The following is a 16264-nucleotide window of genomic DNA, read 5'->3' on the forward strand; positions in this document are numbered from 1 at the left end:
TGTGTGAATTGAAAATGGAACATTACGAAAATTTTCTTCGTATGAATGAATAACAGTTTTACTACTTAATAGAACAAATTGCATTTAAATTTAGTAAACAAGATACTTTAATGAATGAAGCTCTTTTACTCCACATAAAACTAGAAATAACCTTATTTACTTAAAAAATTTAAAATACATGTACAGTGTACAAAAGTCACTTTTTCTCTTCTTTTATCATCACATTTCGCCCATTTTATCATCACAACATATTCAATTTAGTCGATCAAATGAGGGTTTACATGTTAAATTCGTTTTCATGAATTCATTTGACTTGATCAACTCCTTTATCAGTGTAAACGCCCCTTTACTGACACTGAATAAGAATTATTTATTTATACTTTTATGAAACAAATTTTCATATAAAAATTTGGAAGATATGAGAATATCTCTTTGGAAGAAATAAAACTACTTCTCAAATGCTTCATGTTATATTTAATTATTTATAATAAATATTATCGCATCGTTATAAAATGTATTTTACAAATGTGTTAAATGGATCCAAGATTATGGAAAGAAATAATTCTGAAACAAAAATAAATTAGAGAGACGATTAGAAATGAAGATAGTATCATTTGTAACATACTGGAGGGTCATCATTGTATATACACATAGCTATTTCAGCGGAACCAAGACATTTGTCACTTTTGTTTTTCATTGCATCTTTACAATTTTTAATGCTTGCAGCGGCAGTAGCGGCTATATGTGGCGGAGCATTTGCTTTAACGGTAGCAATTCCTCCTTCCCAATCAAAAGATCCATCAGATTTTATCTAAAAATTCATTTAAAAATATGTGTAATGTTTTCTTACTTTAGATTAATTAATAGTTGAGTTACTTTTATGTAGATGGCAGTAGTATATGTATTTTTGAAATTAATAATGGCGTCTCTTTGTTAGGTTGAGTAGTTACATTTTTAAAATAAAAGTTTTGTTATTATACATACGTGCAACAGTTTCGAAGTGGTATATTAATAAAAATTATTTCTAGATATAATTACGTAGTCATCATAATGTTTTTTTATATCGTATACGAGGGTTGTCACAATTATGTATACAAAATTTTTTTTATCTTACGAAACTTACCAATTTATACGTATTCATAATGCAGAGGATGTAGCACTAAAATCAAAACAAAAAACTGGGTTAATACAACATCCCAGTTGTCATTCAAATCGACTGTATATTTCAGAACTTTTTTTAATATAACATTTTGTTATTGAAAAATAAGTAGTGTTTCAAAATAAAGTGTATCGTAGGTTTTGAGGTTATGAGTTCCAAACTAACGGTTTTGGTTACTTTGGAGGTTATGTTTCTTTTTGCTTGCATAATACTACTCTCGCTTTTTTTTTAAAGTTATGACCATCCACAATAAACACTTTGAGATAGACATATCTACTTGGCACTTCTTCTTTTTTATTCTCCGAGTACTAATATGAACAAACATCTAATAAGCGTAAATATTCAGCGACTTATACATTACGGTCCCTTAAAAATGATTCGAAAATATAATAATTACCTGTCCATTACTGAAATCTCCTTTATGCATTGCATCTACCACTTCTAAAAAAGAAGAATATATTCCTCAAATAATTAACAAAGAAATGGGTATGCCAAAATAATGATTATTATGTTAATTATAAATGGAAATCAATTAGTTGATATAAGGGTATCGTCTCATTAGTTTCTAATAATATTTCGATTAAATAACTTCTATTAAATTAAACGTGGCAACTCTGTAATTTACTCTATGACAGCGAAAATCTTGTCTAAGCTCGACAGTTGAAATAGTTTTGGCGGGAATTACAAAATTTAAACAAAAGATATTGGTAATTAATTTGGTTATTTAAAAATAAAACGTTTATAAATTAGCTTAAAGAACATAATCGTATGTCATTGTTTTTACTCACCAGGAGCAACTTTCGTTTTGGTAGTACACGAATTTCGTACCAATTTTTTCGTTGCGTTCAATTGTTTTTCCGTTATCTAGAGCGATATTTTAGTTAAATCTTTTTTTTTCTTTCAATTTATACAACTTACCGCACACCATCCATCTAGCGTAACAAAATATAAACATAGTCCAATTACTAACCACTTCATAATTGGAAATATGAATTAACAACAGTTTTCTAACCGTTTTATATTGTCGCAAGTAATTAATATTTTTCTATTATACAAAAGATCATAACAAAAGGCGGGGAATGTAGTAGGCCATAAAAAATAAATTTCGTACCTTGCGTGTTTGAATTTATCGGGATTTTAAAATTTTTGAGGTTATTTATTTGAGATAAGTTTTCTCTTAATTAAAAAAATGAAACAGTAAATTCGGAAGTAATATAATTTAATTACGTTATTTGTATTTGTACCTGAACACAACCTCAAGATACTAATACATTTATTTAATTATAATACGATTTTAGTATTCAATATCACTTAATTTTGGTTTGCTGCAAAAAGCATTACACACGTCAAAAATAATAACAAAATTTTTAGGTTAACGGCAGCAACGTAAGTTTATCAATACGGTGTAGAATTTGCTATGAACGTCAAACGTCACCCGCGGATGGCAAAAGGAAAATCAAGTTTATGAATCGGCCTTTAAGAGTAGAATTATCATTAATGATAATTATTATTCCGTAGTGCTTGGAATCTGATATATTTGAATAGAAAATGCATTTTTTGTTTTAGTGTAGTAAAATAAAATTAGTTCAGCATTCCGCAAGATGACGAATTTTCTAGTAAAATATGTTATTCAATATTTCATAAAATAATCTCTTTAATATAGGTTATAAACAATACAAAAATATCATTGTTTCAATTTATTAATATAAAACTAATTAAAAGAAAGTAGTAGGCAATAATATCAACGTTGATATTAAATTTTGAGAGTTACTTTGAATAATAAAATAAATTTTCTGTTGTTGTTTCAAGTAGTATTTTTGGAAGATCCACAATAGGAGTTATTTTTCATAATGGTTGGCATGTGGGTGGGTTCTTTGTTGAGAAATGATGAAGTCCAAAGTTGACAAAATGTTCAGTTTATTGAAAAAGGTCGATGTACACAAAAATCAGTATCTAACTTTTACAATTTTAATAAGAAAAATATTCAGGACTTTATATAAAAGCAACTTATTTGTTTGTTTACAATTATGTGAAATAAAATTAATGAACGAAGTTTTGGCATGTGACGACACGATTTAAATACAAAAATAAAGCTTAATTTGATACGAAACGAACATACCTTTTGAATCGTTTGACAATACTTGTTTTGATTAACAAAACTCTTGCTAAACAATCGTCGGATTGTTGCTCAATACTTAAGAATTCTTGAAATTGCAAATTGGAGCAAGTTAGCCTGTCACTTGAACATATCAAAGAGTGCCAACTTAACTAAATTAAAATTAACATCAACATGATTACCAACTTTGACTCTATATAAAACAAAATAGTGTGAGGTGAGGATAGGGTCAAGGTTGGGATAGGTCGGGTCAGCTGTCAATTTGATCAATTCTCAACATGTATTCAGGTACTTGTAGTTATAAACAGCTAACTTCGTAGATATTGATGAAAGCGCCACTGGTAGGCGGAAAATGAATTATAAATTCTGCAATTTTTCAGACAATCTAACCTACAGAGTTAATATTAAAGACAGGGAAATCTAATTAGAATTGTAGTATTGGAAGTGAGAAAGAGCGTGACCGGACTTCTAACTGAGCACTGCCTTCTCCACACTATAGGCATAACGGACGCAGACCACGTCATCTGTGAGTGTCCTGTACTCATACGAGCGCGGTTTAAATACTTAAGGAAGCCTCCCAGCTTGCCTAATAACATCAAAGGCTCAAATCAAAACACCTGATCGGTCATTTGGGGGCTAATCTGAAGGCTTAATGTGCTTAACGATCCCTTGACCGTCTACAATGTAACTATGACGACGAGAAAGAAAATTGGCAGATGGAATGTGTCAAAATTTTTAATAGAAAATTACAGTTTCATTAAACGAACAAGTAGCATTTTATTTTGTTAATATGTAATTAATTAGGACGAGTTGCAAATGGACGCCTATGAGTAATTTACCTTATTGCATGAATGAACTTTTTCATTAAGGAGTAGAATCAAAAATTCCACCACTCAATTATCAATTGAATAAAAACCTAACGACCGATGTAATTTGCTAAAAGTAAATGATAGACTACAACGGAACTTATTAATAATTATTTATTAACTTTATAAACATTTAAATGCTATTTACAGAACAATTAAACATATATTATTATAACCAGCTCTTCTTTCCGTGGTTATATTTTAAGACGTGAACCCTGATCGACGTAGAAATTTCCGAAGCTGTCCTATTTTGACCGTAATAATCAACAAAATTACCATCTGGATTTACCAGATACATTATTATTGTGTGGTCAACCTAAAATTCGCGAATTCCATAAATGACTGTGATATAGAATCCATAATCAAAATTAACTTTCATTTAACATTTTTAACTACAAAAAATGAAGATTTCCAAGTGAAATATCTCATATCCACAGTTATTGTGGCACCCCTGATTCTAATTGAGCAATCATTCATCCTGTCACTATCACATGATTATTATTTGAGGTTTGTTCTTGATAGCTCCACTGGAACAGAGAGCAATGGAGCATTTGCCGATTGTTGTATTAAAGGTTATTTGATGTGATTCATACCTTGTAGACAGTGCAAGCAGTTCAGTGAACTGGATGAACTAATTCTCTTACGCTGCTACTAAGAACAGCGATACTAGCGCTGGTTCTGCTACAAAGAACGCTTTAATGTACACTTTCTGAACTAGTTCTGCCAGTGCAGCTACTAAGAACAAACCTTTGATCTAGTTTCAATAAATACAAGCCCTTCACATAACCAGCGTCTTTTCCAATCAATCTGCTATAATGTCATTATTCCTAGAAAAGTTCTCACCTCATCAACATTTCTTAGTATTTCCTTATACTCAACGATATGCCCAAGAAATGAAACACGAGTTTATAAGAAACTACATATAATCTTGTTTAGATGCAAATCAAATTTTGCCATACGTTCCAGGAAAAGTCTCTATTAAAACTCGTCAACTGTGGCGCCACGACAAATAATATCATCAAAATAATCATGGCATTTAGGCAATTCGTGCGAAATCCGGTAAAATACTTTGTTAAACTCAGAAAAATCTGCCAGTAGTTTCTCCGGTATTCTTTTGGTGGTAATTCACTGGATGTCATCCAGTGAGCCTATTAGTAACATTGTTTAGCTCATCTTTGTTTAGTGAAAGCCTTTTGGAACCAATTGGTAGAATAAGAATAAGAATTCTCTTCAATTATCTTAAACTTGGAGTCTTAATGCAAGCATTGATTTTGTCTTGTTTTCTAACTTTATTTACAACCATGACTTTCTGACAAATCTGAAAAGGAATTAACATTCCTTTCTTCACCATAGTATCAGCTTCTTCATGGCCATGCATTCCTAGCTGTCTAGGTACTTGTATCAAAGGAACTTTGTTGTTTACTCCCAATGAGTCCAAAGATTGTGCAGTCAGGTACTTAGAGCCCAAAGGGGAAAGTCAATTAGGTTATTGGGAGATATATTTCAGCCCCTACTTGTCCATTTTTGACCTATCAGTACAGAATACCAATGAGCCTCCTGAGAATACATCTTTGTATGCTGTTGACTTGTTATTGGGTCTTCAAAGCACAATTTGGAATACATGGCATCCATAATCATATCAATTGACACCTTACTCTCTTTTAGAGTGTTTAAATGTCCTATCAGGTTTCCAGAATTTGTGTTCTGATCCTCTTATGCATTATTTACTGCTTCCCTTTCTATAGAGGTCTTCAAAAAAACTGCCTTGTGATTTTATCATAAAATATGTCATAAGAATGACAAACTAATACCACTAATTTCAAATAAATGAATTTATGTATATATTTTAAGTGATAGAACTATGGGGGTTGATATGATTGCTGTTAAAATACTTACAATATAATCACTATCAGTGTCTTTTGGACCAGCACTGAAATAAACCCTGTAAGCTTTACAAGCTTGTGCAACTTGTTGTTCTGAACCAGTTAAACCTAATAATCGCGGGGTAAATTCTTTACAGTATTCACCAACTAATTTCGGAGTATCTCTATTGGGGTCCACTGATATAAATATAGGTTGTATTTGTGGCATATCGTCTGATTTATCTAAAATATCAATGACACCCGCCATTTTTTCTAATTCATCAGGACACACGTCAGGACAATGTGTGAAACCAAAATAAATCAACATCCATTTCCCAAGAAATTCATCGCTGTTCCTGAGTTTTCCACTGCTGTCAATTAGTTCGAATTTTCCACCTATAGCTGTTTTACCAAGCATTCGTTGTCTCTCTTTCATTTGGGCTTAAAAATATTCTAGTATTATTAAAAAATTGGTGGAATCACCGAAATATATTCTTGAATCAATAAATAATGAAAGATGATGATGTAGTATGCCAAATATCATGCCAATATATGAAAAAGGTCATAGAAAAAGCCACAAAAGATTTCATAAAGCTTGCTCAAAATTAAGCCGAATAGAAATTGTTGTTAAAATTAACAAACAAAATGATTTATAAAAAAACTATATGGAAAGAAACATGTTTTTCTGTTACCTTCCTCTTTTTCTTTTTTTATATACCACATAAAAGCCAACAAACTTCCTCCTAAAACTGAGGTGATTGCAAGATTTTTCCATGTTACAGGTCCAATACCTGTTCCTGGAAGTTTCGGTTTAGGGAAAGGTGCTTTATTACTGTATTTCCTGGCATTAATTTTTATTATACATGGCAACAAAATCTATAAATAAAAAAACTTTATATTCAAAAACTATAGTTATAATAAAACTACCTCATTTCTTTGAAAATAGTTAATATTTCTTCGTAAATATTGAGTATTTAACGTCCTAATTACTTTGTAAGAAGACATTGTCGTCGGTAATTTTTTTAGGTTATTATTGACATACTATGTATAGTTCGATGACCTAATCAATCGACTACACTCAATTATAAAACAACAAGTCATATAAATTATCAAAATAGATAACTAATCTTTCACGTCCAAAGTATGACTGGTTTATTGTGAAAATGTACACATTTAATCCGGTGGTAGAAAATGAACGCAATTATAATTTTGTCATATGTCAAATCACGAATGTTGGAAATAAAACCATTTAGTTTATTGAATAGTGGAATACAAGTCGTATGTCAATTTCAGTTTTTGTATTTTCTTGGAGGGAATTTCTTTGAAAACCGAGGGATCGTAGTTAAAATGGAAAACTGAGATTCGAAAGTTAAATCAGCTGAATTAAAATGTCTAATGTATTACGGCCGGTAGATGTAAATGTTGATAGATCACCTCTACGGTAAGTAAAAACGTGATATAATTACTGAAATTCGCTTAAATTTCAATTATTTAGTAAACGTGCAAGATACGATGAAGATGTAGATGATCTTAATAAAAATGAGAGATGGAGTTTACACAAAAATGAAGTAGTTTTACACGAAATTTTTGATCACGGCGTAGGACGTTTAGATTGTGATGATGAAGAAATTTTCACAGATGATGATACTATATTTTGTAAAACCGAACCTGGTGCTATAGACGTCTCGTGTGCTTCTATGACACCAAATACAAGAGATAAACAGGTAATTATATTTTTTAATTTAATGTATATATAGGTGATATATTTGTTGTTAAATGTCCAGAATGAATGTTGATTATTTGTAGTTATCAATATTGGAGTCAACTTTAACTAAGGAATCACTAGATAAGTTAAGTCTTGGTGAATGGGATTCGATTTTAGTAACAAAACCAATTATTAAACCTACAGATAAAACAAGTATGTATATTTCAAGCCTTAAATTTCGATAATTCCAATTTCCAATATCCAATTTTTGTTTATATTTTTTCTTAAGAATTATTTGATTAAGTTCGTATACTTTTTAGATTATTTCGATTTATTATCAGATGAAGTGATTCTATATATACTAAGATGGTTACCAAAAACTTATTTAATGGATATAGCATTAGTTTGTAAGAGATTTCATAGACTTACTCAGGATGAGAGCTTGTGGACAAGAATGGATGTTTCGAATAGACATCTCCAAGCTGGAGAATTAGGGAAAATAATGAGTAAACAAGTTGTTGTTTTAAGGTTGGCAAGATCATCCGTAAGTAGTTGTTATTAATTTAATTCCAATTCCTCATTAGAATTTGTCCACTGTTTATTAATTAGATTCAATTATATTTTTAATCTAACATATATGATTTGCTCAACTATATTTGCAAATAAAAGAATTTGTATTTGAATTAATTTTTCACTTATCATTTCATGTATGATGTTTTTATCCCACTTGCTTTTACAGTTTATTATTGAGGTAAAGTTCTTCTCAAAGCTACACTTTTTTGATGTAACGTCCTGAGGCATGTCCCAGGATTGGTCATTATTTAGGAACAGGTTTTTTTTGGTGATTCCATCTCTGAAAAGTTTAAGTGATGTTTTCTCTGCCACACTTTCCAATACTATGTGAAGATTTAGAATTACTTCTAGTGCAGCTGTTGTACACAATTTCATGACCCTGATATACGTATATAGGGGGTTAATAATAAAAAATGATAACTATGATAATGTGGTTTATTGTAATAGAAAATAAACTTAATCTATTCTGACAGAAATCAAAATCTAAGTGTGTTTTTAACATTAGACCATTTAAAAAATGTCTATATGATTGAAAAATTTTTAATACATCTTTTCCCCTTTTAGCAAAATGTTTGGATTTGTTGTTAAACCAAGTATTTGCTCTTATTTCCTCATTTTCATCATTTATATTGTTAATAAGGCACAGATATCTATGATCAAATGACACTTATTTGCCACCTTTGAATTCAACAACAGCAAATTGTCTTTCAGTTTTTTACATTAACTGGTTCAAGTCCTTCAAACTCTTTTCTACCTTTTCTTGCTTCTCTCCTGCCTTTGGGAAAGGTAATAACATTTAGCAATGAGGACAACATTGTTTCCTTTGAGCTAGCAACTGGCTTCACAATATCTTTCTGGGGTGCTAAACTTACCCCACTAGCTATTGGTCTCACAGATTCGTGTCTTTTGGAGTCCTTATATATTTTCTGTTAGATTTTTGGTCTCATTTTCAGCCACTTTCCGGTTATGTTAGGAGCATCGAATACTGATCCCAATGGGTGTGTATTGCATTTTCTTCACTTTCAATAAGGATACAGTAGAAGGCAAAAAATTATTATCCTTAAAAATGTAAGAATTTAATGGGAACAATCGAGTATTTTTACAGCTGCTTATGATATTTGTGGACCTCATAGCTATTAGAAAAGCTTTTCCAATATTAGAAGAAAGGTCATAAATACAGATCGCCATCTGACATAATTCTGTAAAGTGTCCTAATCCTCCCTGTTCTGGGGTGGTTAAGGATAGTGTTAGAGGAGATTTATGATATAAAATAAAATCAATTAAAACTACTAAAAATTTAATATTTTTACATTATTATTATATATACTGAAATTTAACAATAATTTTGATTATATATATCTGAAAAATTCATAAGATTTTCCTTTCAGGAAATTTTTTTCTATTAAGTCCTCTTGTGTTGCTTAATTTTTATTGTATAGTTTGCTATAGTTTTCCTAGAGGTATGGCTTTGTTCCTTGTGTTATTTTAAAAAGACTGTATTTCTTTAGTATTGTTTTACTTCATTAGTTGAGTTCTCTTGAATTAAAGACCTTCTAACATAACAAAGTACGAGTTGTTGGCCTTATCATTGATACTCTATTTGAGTATTCTTCATGGGTTAGGCTGCCCATGACAGTTACCAAAGAACTGATCATCGCCAAAAGAAGTTCTGTTACAACTAGATGAAGTTGATGGCTCTATCAAAGTTTTATTGAGACTCGCATTTGATTATTCTTCATGGTATGGGCGATCTGTGACAGAGCTATCAAGCAACAGATCTTCGATCAATATGTCTGTTATATAATGAAGGATATGTCTGTAAGAAGGTTTTAGAGACTGTCCCATACCTCCTTACAGAAGTTGACTCAAACTTCTTAAGTTAGATTAAAAGTTATTCTTAAAATCATAACCTAAAAAGGTATCAATTTTATCAACTCCAGACTTTTCATGTTAAATTTACTTGTTTTAGATAAATTTAAACAAACTCCCATTGTTGTTTTGGAGGAATCAACTTCTTGCAACCTAACCCTACAAAATAAATCATCTCAACCCTCCACAATTATAAAAATTGGGACACAGTCTTTCCAATATGGTATTATTTTATAATTATGGGGCACTTTTGTGTGTTGTAATATTTTATAAATATGTCAAATTTGATCTGCTGCTTAATAATGAATCCCTTTAAAACATTTTAGCAGATGCTGTAACCTTTTTTTGCTTTGAAACTTTTCCTTGTAACTTATGGGTGCTTAAGTCTTTTTCATTCTATAGGTAAAATATCCACCCATTTTGCCGGGTGTTAAGGCTGCTTTACCAGACTTCAAATCAAGACTGCTCTATTTAGATTTAAGTATGGCATATATTTCTCCTCAAAGTCTGACTATATTGTTAAGTAAATGTAGGCGCCTTAAGAAACTCAGTTTGGAAAACGTTCAAGTTAATGATGAGGTCTTGATAGCGTTATCGGCCAATAAAGACATTGAAGTTATTAATTTTGCAATGGCCGCGGGGATGATGGAGGATGGATTTAAATATTTATTAGCTAATTGTAGAAAGTAAGTAACATTCATTTACTTGAAAAATATAAAGTTTTGAAGCATACTATTATTATTATATAAATGGATAGTTCAGGGCTCCTAGAGGTGACTAAAATTCGATTATTTGCTATTAAAATCGAGCTAGGGGGACTATTTTCACGTTAAAGTGGCTTAAAAGCTACATTTTTATGATAATGCTGACTACCTTAGTTAAAATGGAAACTGTAAACTTTTAAATGAAGAAAAATTGTTGTATCAATAAAGTACAGTAACATTATGTTGCAGCATACAATTACATATAACACATCACTCAATAAGTCATGTGACTAAAAAAAAACATTTTTTATACAAGGGTTTTTTACATTTTTTAAATGCTTACAACTTATAGAAAAAATTTGAAAGTATTTTTAAAATTTCTGAATTCATACCTTCAATAATTTTGATAAAATATTACTTTACTTCTTCTTATTCTTCTGCTACCTATCCACCATTATTGGTTTTTGGCGATTACATTTTCTTAGGCTGCTCTGTTTGCTACTGTGTGAACCAGATCTCCTTTATTTCTCAGGCCCTGTCCACTCTCTTATTTTCCTCAGCCAAGACTTTCCGTTTACCATCCTACCCTCAACTATGAGTTGAAGAAGTCAGTACTTTGGGATTCTAAGTATGTGATGCATATATGCTGTTTTTGTTCATTTTATATTTAGGAGAATTTTTCTGTCTTTTCCCATTCTTTTCGTATCTCTTCATTTGTCATTTTATTAGTCCATTTTACTCCTAGCATTCAATGGTGGGTCAAATACTTCCAATATATTTATCTCTGATTTTTGAATAAAGCAATACCGACTATATGTAACATATTAGTTTCAAGTTAATATCTTTGTTGGTAAGGATGTTCTCAAGTTTCGGGCCAATTAAATTCTTATTCTGATCTTATATTTATTTAAAAACAAGACATAATCGATTTGAATGACTCTTATTTCCTAATATAGAGATGTATCGTTTTGTATTTCGAGTTGTTCTTCTATATTTTTTGAATAACATGATTGTGCGTAGTTTATGTCATATTATATTAATTCTACCAACTTTTTTAGAATTCGAGAATTGAATTTAGCTTGGACGTATTTGAATACTCCTTCTATCCAATATATTTGTAAAAATTTGCCGTCCACAATGGATAGACTTAATTTATCTGGTTGTAGGAAATTATTGACTGATAAACGTAAGTGATAATTAATTAATAATATAAATAATACAATTAACTAATTTTCAAGGCTTGAATAAACTAAATTCTCGAATAATATATTGATTTTCATGTATCATACATTTTCAGATGTATTTGATCTAGTTTCGAGTTGTCCAAGACTAAGAGAATTAGATTTATCTGATTGTACTTCTATAACTGGAGAAGCGGTCGAACGACTAACAGTATTAGAAGAATTAAATTTTTTAGCACTTTCACGATGCTATTTAATTCCATACAAATCATTACTGTAAGTATGACTCCATATCGGTTATCGGTTTGTATAAGATAATTTAAAATAAATCATATTTGTTCATTACTACAATTTTTTGAAAATTATTAGATTAGAATGATTCTATAATTTAACCAAACCGTTTGAGTATTGCAATTGTTGGTTGTGGGAAAGTATGTTTAAAATTATCAGTATAAAAAGAGTATAAGCCATATCTCCTAAAAACATCTAAATGAATAATTATAGAATACAAAAAACTTTATTAAGAGTAGTAAAAGGGAGAGAGCGAAAAAAAAGAAATACCAAAGAAAAAATATATGAAGGATTGTTCTGACATAATAATTTCCTATTTAAAATTAGACAACATTGCACAAATACAAACAGAGATACAAACTCTTGTGTGTAAGTTATTTCACCACTCCTGATGGGAACCATTAGGATCTGTTGATCATATAGTTAAGTGATTCCAAGTGACCCTTGGACACAAGTTCCTAATGACGATTAAGAATTGTCAAGAATGGCAAGGTTGTAAGCCGTGGTTTGTAGCCGAAAGGGAGATAGGAAAATTTTCTCTTGAGTAACATTTTAGTTTCATATACTATAAAAGTGTGTTTTTTTTTGGTTTTTTTAAACTATATTTTTGTGTTTGCTTTCATAAATTGTAAGAGCACTTATATAGCAGAGTCGCATGTCATCCTCCTCATTGTTGTCTTGGATATTTTTCTTTTTTTGATAATAATTATTGGTTGCGACATTTTTTCCACAGCTTCAAAACAATGATTCAATAATGAGACTCATTGATTAAAAATTGTGTCACTATATAAATTCAAATTAAAATTTGAAAAGTATAATTTTCTTAATCAATCTAGTGTAAATACAAACAGTTATAATTGATTTTTTGATAAAAAGATTTCTTAATTGAATTATCTTTTTGCAGATATCTGAAAAAAATTTATAATCTTTCTTACTTGGACATCCACGGGGGTTACAACGACGCAGACGAATTAAGGACGATACAAGAAGGATTGGGGGCCAAAGTTCAAATAAACAAATTCAAATTTAGTTCGATAGCTAGACCTACTGTGGGTATGCGGAGATCTAGTATATGGAATATGCGAGTACGAGACTGATTATGTCCCATTTAACGTATTAAAATGCTGATTTGTGATTTAATTTATAATTAAGTTTATATCGTTATTAAATGTGAATGGTCTCAGTATAAACGTCGTTGTTTGACATAACTTGGAAAGTTAAAAAATTTAAATAAGTAGGTTCGTTAGAAGAAAAAGGGTATTTTTATTATTGGTTATTGATTAAGTCATTTTGTTGAAATTTTGATACCTTTATGGTAAAAATGTTGATTGCTATATAGATTTTGACATATTATAAGGATTCCGTTATACTGATATTTTCTTCCTATTTTATCGTTATATCTAATTTAAATAAAAAAATACAAATGTAATTAACAAAGTTATTCAACATTTAAAAGCAAATTTCTGCAATAATTTTTGATATTCCTGGATTGATTCGTAAAATTTTCCTAATTTGGTTATGGGAACTATTTTTTTTTGTTTCAAACAATTTCTCTTTTAGATAATTTAATTGGAAAATGTGAAATGGTAAATTGAACTATATTTTTCATATTTCGGTTTTTTTTTCAACTTATCGATGAACTATAAATGAAAATTTCTAAAATATTTGTTGTAACACCATAACAATTAAAATGTAAATGACCTGAAAGTTATTTTCATATTAACTACACTTCTCAGGGAAATTAATACATATTTTACCAAAAAATATAAAAAAGAGGGTTTGAAACACAATTTAAAAAAGCAACTTGAGTTCAAATCTCATTTTACAAGGTAATTTTGGATAAAGGGAGCGATTTAATCTCTGAGCATTTAGGTGACCTGTTCCAATGATCACCCTATCAACATGTCACCCTCTATCGTTACTGATCTGTTTCGATATGCATACCTTGATCGCATGCAAAACTTTTCTGCTCGTCTGTAAACTGGAAAGTTTATCATTGCCAAATCTGGACAATATTGGGTTGGCGATAAAGTAATTTCGGTTTTGTATTATAAAATAAAACTTTTTTTAATCAGTTATATATTTTCCATTTTGCTCAATAACCTTTTGCCATCTTTCTTTCAACTTCATGATTACCCGTTCGTAAAATTTCCAGACCTTATCAGCAAAAAACTGAACCAGGTATGATTGAAGGTCATCGTCATTCGAACTTCGAAATAAATGGTAATCAGATGGTGCCAGATCAGGGCTGTATGGAGTATGTGGCATCACTTCCCAGCCAAGCTCAAATAGTTTCCCACGAGTTGCCAAAAATGTGTGAGGCCTTGCATTATCAACCTTTCCGATTTGACAATTCTGGCAGTTTTTCTATGATTGCTTCATCCAATTTCATTAATTGTTGACAGTAAACATCGGAATTGATCGTTTGGTTCTTGGGAAGTAGCTCAAAAAAACCCAATGTGACCAAGTATTACGTGTCAAACGGCAAAGTATAGCACTAATATATAAGTTATTCAAAAAATAAGTTGCCAACCTTATATTTCTTCCTAGTCCAAATCATATCCTATTTTCAATCATTTTGCTGGAGTATGCATTTGCGTTTGAATATATTCAATCAGTACCCTGAATATCTTTTATCATTCAAAATATTTTATTTTCTCTTTGATTCAATATAAATGTTGTTCCAAATTGGATATTTTTGAGTATTAGTCAATTCGCAGAATTTGGGTTTAAAATAAAACAATTGATCATGTTTTGAATTATAGGATTTATTACAAAGTTTATCCTACTTTTGCATCTATTTGGATGTTTTTAAAGCCTGTGTGAATGAATAGCACATTCCCAGCGGTGTTTCCCTGAAACTTCCTTCTTTTTGTCAGCGTATCGATATTTGTAAACAAGGAAGAACTAAAACTCGAGCTACCAAAGCTGTTGCTGTTTTATCCCGATTGTTTCACACATTCTTCTCAATAGATCAACGTAGTTTTATTTGGTGATAGTGTTACCTTTCTGAGCATTTTAACTATCGAACAATTTCAAAACACTGTCTTCACCCTTTTGGTCTTTGAGATACAAAATTCTTCCATACATTTGTTTCGAGATCATAACCTTAAAATTCCTCACCTGTAAAAATCTAGTTTTCCAAGATTATAAGTTGATTTAATTTTACCATCGAGATACGACTTGATACTTTTGGGACAAACATCTTTTTTGTATAAAAGATAATCCAATTTGAAGCAAGTTATTCTTTGTTGTTGGTTCCAAATAAATTCACTTTTTTTTATATTTTGTGTTCAAAAATAGGATGTAAGTATTGGATAGTACCTCATTTAGTTATTGCCGGGTATTACAAATAAGCTTTTCAAGTAGTTGGAAAATTATTAATAAGAAAATGTTTTATTACAGTCATATTCATTTTCCTCCATTTTTTCGTTCGATTAATTGTTATTGCACATTAAAATTTGGACTTACCGGCTGTTAATATATTCGAAATATTGTTACGATTATATATAATTACGACAGAAAGTGCCTTAATAAATTTGTATAAAACAATTATTATTTTAATTTACCATAACCCATATATTACTTTGTTGCTTGGACTGCAGAGATACTATTATGGATGAAATTCAACCCATATAAAGCGTGATTAGTTCAGTTTTATAAGACAGTCAGTTGGATACTGGCTTTATCTCACTGCGTCCAGGATACAATCCGTTAGTATGCGACCATCTACCAACTTGCAGTGCGGATTTACATTAAGAGATCTACACCATTCAGCGGGGAACCTTCCTTATGGCAGGTAAATTCTTTCTCAAAGATAAACTTTTTCGGTATTTCATTCTGAAGCATATACCAGGTTTGATTATTTTTTTAAAAACGTTTTGGTTCTCCCATAGTAGGTAACCCATGTCAGTTAGTCCGCATAAGAGTTTGTCTTC

General features: G+C 30.4%; 3 protein-coding genes across 3 annotated transcripts; 1 reads left to right on the top strand and 2 right to left on the bottom strand.

The window, feature by feature from the left end:
- Positions 1-451: 451 nt before the first annotated feature.
- Positions 452-2185, bottom strand: LOC130891239 (uncharacterized). Its single transcript, XM_057795854.1, has 6 exons — positions 2078-2185; positions 1948-2023; positions 1557-1600; positions 1124-1159; positions 626-811; positions 452-564 (listed from the first exon to the last, which is right to left on the bottom strand). Exons 1-6 carry the CDS (start codon positions 2135-2137, stop codon positions 547-549), a joined length of 420 nt encoding a protein of 139 aa, XP_057651837.1. The 5' UTR covers positions 2138-2185; the 3' UTR covers positions 452-546.
- Positions 2186-4237: 2052 nt separating this feature from the next.
- LOC130891026 (protein SCO1 homolog, mitochondrial) lies at positions 4238-7052 on the bottom strand. The gene is made up of 4 exons (XM_057795503.1): positions 6931-7052; positions 6696-6879; positions 6038-6444; positions 4238-4457 (listed from the first exon to the last, which is right to left on the bottom strand). Exons 1-4 carry the CDS (start codon positions 7006-7008, stop codon positions 4311-4313), a joined length of 816 nt encoding a protein of 271 aa, XP_057651486.1. The 5' UTR covers positions 7009-7052; the 3' UTR covers positions 4238-4310.
- A 165-nt stretch (positions 7053-7217) lies between these two features.
- LOC130891025 (S-phase kinase-associated protein 2) lies at positions 7218-15878 on the top strand. Its single transcript, XM_057795502.1, has 8 exons — positions 7218-7444; positions 7499-7727; positions 7810-7921; positions 8029-8252; positions 10553-10836; positions 11913-12040; positions 12152-12311; positions 13231-15878. The coding sequence occupies exons 1-8, from the start codon at positions 7392-7394 to the stop codon at positions 13421-13423; spliced, it is 1383 nt and encodes a 460-aa protein (XP_057651485.1). The 5' UTR covers positions 7218-7391; the 3' UTR covers positions 13424-15878.
- The last annotated feature ends 386 nt before the right edge of the window (positions 15879-16264 follow it).

Source organism: Diorhabda carinulata, chromosome 3 (assembly GCF_026250575.1).
Source record: "Diorhabda carinulata isolate Delta chromosome 3, icDioCari1.1, whole genome shotgun sequence".
Taxonomy (NCBI): Eukaryota; Metazoa; Arthropoda; class Insecta; order Coleoptera; family Chrysomelidae; genus Diorhabda; species Diorhabda carinulata.

Excerpts from the sequence above, each read along its gene's own strand:
- LOC130891239 (XM_057795854.1), bottom strand. The coding sequence starts at position 2,137 with ATGAAGTGGTTAGTAATTGGACTATGTTTATATTTTGTTACGCTAGAT. Across the intron at positions 1,160-1,556 it reads GAGATTTCAGTAATGGACAG|TGCTACATCCTCTGCATTAT; the intron begins GTAATTATTATA and ends TTTTGATTTTAG. Across the intron at positions 812-1,123 it reads TTATGAATACGTATAAATTG|ATAAAATCTGATGGATCTTT; the intron begins GTAAGTTTCGTA and ends ATGAATTTTTAG.
- LOC130891026 (XM_057795503.1), bottom strand. The coding sequence starts at position 7,008 with ATGTCTTCTTACAAAGTAATTAGGACGTTAAATACTCAATATTTACGA. Across the intron at positions 6,880-6,930 it reads ACTATTTTCAAAGAAATGAG|ATTTTGTTGCCATGTATAAT; the intron begins GTAGTTTTATTA and ends TTTTATTTATAG. Across the intron at positions 6,445-6,695 it reads AAAAAAAGAAAAAGAGGAAG|CCCAAATGAAAGAGAGACAA; the intron begins GTAACAGAAAAA and ends AATATTTTTAAG.
- LOC130891025 (XM_057795502.1), top strand. The coding sequence starts at position 7,392 with ATGTCTAATGTATTACGGCCGGTAGATGTAAATGTTGATAGATCACCT. Across the intron at positions 7,445-7,498 it reads GTTGATAGATCACCTCTACG|TAAACGTGCAAGATACGATG; the intron begins GTAAGTAAAAAC and ends TCAATTATTTAG. Across the intron at positions 7,728-7,809 it reads CAAATACAAGAGATAAACAG|TTATCAATATTGGAGTCAAC; the intron begins GTAATTATATTT and ends GATTATTTGTAG.